The sequence below is a fragment of the Suricata suricatta genome, chromosome 16 (assembly GCF_006229205.1).
Source record: "Suricata suricatta isolate VVHF042 chromosome 16, meerkat_22Aug2017_6uvM2_HiC, whole genome shotgun sequence".
NCBI classification, from domain to species: domain Eukaryota; kingdom Metazoa; phylum Chordata; class Mammalia; order Carnivora; family Herpestidae; genus Suricata; species Suricata suricatta.
The window spans coordinates 16352766-16358478 of NC_043715.1; the positions used below are offsets into that span (position 1 = coordinate 16352766).

Here is a 5713-nt window from a genome sequence, read left to right on the forward strand (position 1 = left end):
TCCGAAGTGGGCTGTGTTGACAGCAGCGAGTCCTATGTGGGGCTGGAATCCATGAACTGCAAGATGATGACCTGACCTGAAGTAGGATGCTTAACCGACTGAGCAACCCAGGCACCCCTGATTTTTTTTCCCCTTTAAATAAAATAAATAGCTGACTGCCAGAGGCCAAAGGCATCTGTTTGTGAGATGGAGCACTGCAGTTAAAACTCTTCCTTGAAACATAAGGCTGATTATCACCAGTGGTAGTTAAGCTATCTTGAGCAAACAAGCATAGCTCCCCTGCCCTCTAGGGCAATGGCTGGACAGGTCCCCAGGCCTCTGCATTGGCTACGGGCAGGAGGCTGGCAGACAGTGAAGGTCATCAGCCCTCTGAAGCCTCAGGCATGTGTTAGGGAAGAGAAGATAAGAACCATCTTTTTCCCCCTGAGAATGTGGTCTAAAAAACAAACAGGACGGTGAAAAAGTGAAAAAGTTGGACGAAGTTGTAGCTGCTTGGAACATTATCCCAACTACAAATACCTTGGAATTTCCACTCACTTGAGTCAATGAAGGGAAATTACTGTCCATTATTTTGGAAGATAACATTCATAATGACTAGTCCTAAAGAATAACTTTGCTTTATTATCATGATTTGTGAAAACAAACAGGGCAGACAGTTCAAGGAAGGACACAGACCGTGCCCTATTTTAGGTCCCAAATTTCTTCTTTTTGATGGGTGGTGGGAGCTGAGCGATGATGTCATCCAGAGGCCGTTCTACTGCCACCAGTGTTCTTTCATCCAAAAGATCCATGAAGAGCAGAGGCTGTAGAGAGAGGATAATGACTCTACCAGGAGTTAGGCACCAGGGCTAGTCTTGAATAGACAAACTAGAGATAAAAGGTCAGCCTCATTCAAGGCTGGAGTAATTGAAATCTGACAATCCTTCCTGCCTTAGGACTCAAAGTGGTTGGTAAAGCTGGGGGCTTTGTTTTTATTTTTGATTTTTTAAAAGTAATCTCTATACCCAACGTGTGGTTCCAACTCACAGCCTCGAGAACAAGAGTCATATGCTTTTCTGAGTGTGCCAGCTAGGCACCCCAAGGTTGGGAACTTTTAACTGAGTTCATTAAAAATAAAAGATTCCAACAAGATTTTTCATGTTCTTCTATACAGAACATCTGTTTCGTAATGTCTTAGGAATCAATGTTAACTGACAGGTTTGGAGCCTACATTGTTGGTAAACAGCAAGTTACAAATGCATCAAGAAACTAATCAGGGGCGCCTGGGTGGCTCAGTTGGTTAAGTGTCCGACATCAGCTCACGTCAGGATATCGTGGTTCATGAGTTCGAGTCCTGCGTCAGGCTGTGTGCTGACAGCTCAGAATCTGAAACTTGCTTTGAATTCTAGGTCTCTCTCTCTCTGCCCCTCCCCTGCTCGTGGTCTGTCTCCCTTACAAAAATAAACCTTAAAAATTTTTTTAAAAGAAATTAATCATACTTAAATAATTTACAGATGTTATTTTTTTAAAAAATTCTTGCAGACCCCTGAGAAAATGTTCCAGGACACCCAAGGAACTCTAATCTGAGAAGCATGAAAATAGAACTTAAGGAGTTTGCACAAATAGCTATAGTGTCATAAGTTCAATGAATATTTGTTTCATATACAGTGAAAAACTTTTCCCAGAAAGGAGAAGTCACAATAAATTCAATGACTTCCATTGGCCTGAAATTTATCTTGTGAACATTCTCCAAGTAGAAGGCACATTAAAAAAAAAAAAAAAAAAAAAGTAAGTAATCTTTCAAAGCTAGCTTTGGCTTTGAAACACAAAAACACCACCTAAAATCCAATATAATTTCTTACTACCTATGTATTTCATTTTGGGGAAGTATGATGTGCATGCCTCTAATCACCTCAAGGACAATGAAAATACAAACATAAGGAACAGACATCCTCAAAAAGGTACTTAACTCCCCAAACCAGGTATTCTGCATATAAAATGAAGGTGCTCTTGTCTGCCTAATGAGGAGCTTATTACATTTTGCTAATATCACAAGGAAGCAACCATCTAGAATATAATGCAAGATGTTTTACCTTATATATCTTAGAAATTTTAAAGGCATGGGCGGTACGCCTCCTGATGACATCTGATTCGTTCGTGGGAGGAAGAGGATTGTAGAGTAAGGTTTTGTCATTTGGAAGAGGCTAAAAAGACAAAGACATACTGTTTAAATCGTTATTTTTATTGGGCTTCTAGAGAACAAAGGACTACAGTGATTTTTCAGGCAAACACCACCTTCCAACCATCGTATTAGACATTTACTACCTCCCTGGCTCTCCTTACTTCAGTAGGAAAGCTGCAGCCACTCTTTCAGCTACACTGTAAAGGGTGGGAATATGAAGCAAAGAGCGTGATACTCTATTCTAACAAGATCAAAGGGCCCAGCTGGGGCTTCTGGCCAGTCTTGTCAGTAACACTTTGTGAGACAGGAACAAACTTGGCATGTGCAGGAGCTCAGTCCACACAGGCTCTGCTTTCTAGACTCTTCCCCCAACCAGATCACGGACAAGCCAAGTGACTAAAGTTCTCCCCAGGCCAAAACCGAAACACCAACCACCTCCACTGAAGTCACTGACACCTCAAGAGATGGCCTCTGGCCAAGCAAGTGATATTTCATCTCTGACTTCCTTGGGAAATAGCTCTGCCCAGCATGAGGAAGTGATGGGACTTATCACCAATGCTTGACAAAAAATATGGACAGCTCTGGGCTGAGTTACCAAGAGGCAAGCGAGTGGGAGAGGCCCTTCCTGTATCACTCATCCTGCAGAAGGCAATTGTCAGCCAGCTCTGTTTCCCACACCCAGAGGACACGGTCCACAAGATGAGTTCCAGGGACACATCATGCACACCTCCTTTAGAGCATCTGCTGCCTTCCCCATGGTTCCGTCCACCCCCACCGTTAGATATACCAAAACACTGTGTTAGCTGTAAGCTAAGCCGAAAGTGCGTTATAGGCATGGCCACAGCTCACGGTACTCCTAGAATAAAGTATTGGCCCCGAGAAGACATGTAAATTTGGGGTGAATCAAAACAGTAGCTGGCAGAGGCTGGAAACTAGAACTGAAAATGCTCACATCCCACCTACACCATAGCCATGAAGAACAGAATTTTCCTGGCTGGGCTTTTTTCAAGACATTAAGACCAACTCCTCAAGCTTATATTTTTTCACCATTTTCAGGCAAGGGGCAAAAGTGGTTAAGACCTCAGCCTGTGCCTCCTTTGATAAAACTGTGCTATTCAGTCACCCCAGGGTGCAAAGGTAGGTGTAAGTGATTCAGTCAAATCAATGGTATTCCCCATGAGGGTTACCTTCTGAATACTGACCGATTCATATTCCTACTGAAGTTTGTATATTCACAGGCAAAGCAGAGAAATGGTCAAAATCAGCAAAAACCAGTACATAATGGCCTCCCCCTACCCTGGGAGCCTCACAGGCCTGGGAATGAAAATAAAGAAATCTGCAAAACAGAAGTTCCTTTCATCCAAAGAATATGTCAGGACATTTTATTGATTTTTTTTTCCCTTCTCTTAACTCACTGTACTTGTTGATTTTAGAACTTGAAAATTACTAAGTGCAGAAGAATCAGCGTGAGCACAGGTGGTAGTGGGGAAGAACTCACCAACGACTTGTCGATGATGCAGAACATATAGGCATCATGGAGAAGGATGTGCATTGGTCTCTTGGGATGAAAACTGATGTGTGTGATGGGAGTATCTCTTTGGAGCCAAAGGTAATGAAACCCTTGCTTCTGGATGGTCCGGCTCCATTCTGTATACTTTTTTTCTGGGATGCTGTACTCAAAAACCTGAAAAAGGATATGATACAAAAGAAAAGCAGGCTAGTACCCAGAAAACCTAGAAGGGTATCCCCCATTCCTAAGCAGAAAATATCTATACAAAATCTGACTATATCATACTCAGCTTTATGCTTTCAGCTGTTTTTAAGTAAAACATTCTTAAGGTAAAGTATGGAACAGTAAACAATTAAAACAGCACAGAAAGGTTTCTAGTGAAAAGTCACCCTGTCATCCTGACATCTCTCTTCCCCAAGAGCAATCTATTTATTTCATTCTTTTTCAAGTTATTTATTTTGAGAGGGAAAAAGAATAAGCATGGGAGGTAGAGACAGAGAATCCCAAGCAGGATCTGCAATGACAGTGTAGAGTGGGGCTGAAACTCTCAAACCAAGAGTTCACAATCTGACCTGAAATCAAGAGTCCGACACTTAACTGACTGAGACACACAGGCACCCCAAAAGCAGCTTATTTCTTATTAATATCTTTCCAGATACTTTATGCATACAATATATGCTATTCTGAATGTTGCATTTTTCATTTAGCATTATATCATGGAGATATAGCATCGACCCATGTCGATACCAATAACCGTATCTAAATATCACTCTTGCGGGTGTCATGCTAAGTGAAGTAAGTCAGACAGAGAAGGACAGATACCATATGCTTTCACTCATATGTGGAACAGGAGAAACTTAAGAGGACCGTGAGGGAAGGGAAGGGGAAAAATAGTTGGGGAGAGAGATGGAGGCAACCCATGAGAGACTCCTGAATACTGAGAACAAACTGAGGGCTGATGGGGGAGGGGGAGAAGGGAAGAGAGTGATGGTCATGGAGGAGGGCATTTGTGGGGATGAGCACTGGGTGTTATATGGAAACCAACTTGATAATAAACTATAAAAGAAAAAATAAATAAATAAACATTAAAAAAATATATCACTCTTGCCCCCTTAAAGAACACAAAACCAGCCATTTACTTTTTGGATGTACCATGATTTACTTATTTCATCTATTTAATGGACAATTTATTTCCAATCATTCACTACTGCAAACAAGGCTGCAATGATGATCTCTGTATCAGTGTCTTTTTGCACAACTCAAGGTTTACATCTATAGGAAGAACTCTTAGAATTGAAACTTCTGAATCAAAGATTATGTGGATTTAAGGTGTTTTTTTTTTTTTTTTTACATATTTCAGCACGTCCTCCCATCACTATGTATTATCGACTCTACTGATCTCTGCTAATCTAACAGATACAAAAAATTTTCCACCAGCTTTAATAACTGAAGCCCGAGGGACCACTGCCAGGTGGACATTATGTGTGAAAAAGACCAGCATGTGACTTCACTAATCTTTCAGACTCTGGTCATGGAGAAAAACCCACAAAACTGAAATGATGATTTAGTTTTCTGAATAGAACACATACATGTGTGCATGTGTGAGATCATACTTAATCTTTTCAACAGCTCAGTGAGGAAGGTATTATGCCCATTTTACAGATGAGATATGTAAGTACTGATCATTTCACAATGTGTTCCGTAACTCAAATATTAAAAAAAAAAGTTTTTTTAATCTTTTTTTTTCAAAGAGAGAGACAGAGGGCAAGCAGGGGAGGAACAGAGAGAGGGAGACACAGAATCTGAAGCAGGATCCAGGCTCTGAGCTGTCAGTACAGAGCCTGACATGGGGCTCAAACTCAAAAACCAAGAGATCATGATCTGAGCCGAAGTCAGATGCTTAACCAAGCCACCAAGGTGTCCCCATAACTCAGATGTTTTAAAGATCTTCTTACAACCTGGTATGGAAAAAGCAGTAGACTATGTATGCACTCATTTTGGTAAGTCTGTTACAGATAATAGACGTCACTATGGCCTGATTT

General features: G+C 41.2%; 1 protein-coding gene across 2 annotated transcripts in view; it reads right to left on the minus strand.

Moving 5' to 3' along the window:
• Positions 1 to 601: 601 nt before the first annotated feature.
• UTP4 (UTP4 small subunit processome component) overlaps positions 602 to 5713 on the minus strand; it is a 30196-nt gene continuing 25084 nt past the window's right edge. For both annotated transcript variants that reach the window (XM_029925835.1, XM_029925834.1), the window contains 3 exons: positions 3660 to 3845; positions 2073 to 2183; positions 602 to 803 (listed from right to left, as the gene is read on the minus strand). In XM_029925835.1, coding sequence (XP_029781695.1) covers positions 687 to 803; positions 2073 to 2183; positions 3660 to 3845 — 414 coding nt within the window. In that variant the 3' untranslated portion in view covers positions 602 to 686. The remainder of the gene's footprint in view (positions 804 to 2072; positions 2184 to 3659; positions 3846 to 5713) is intronic.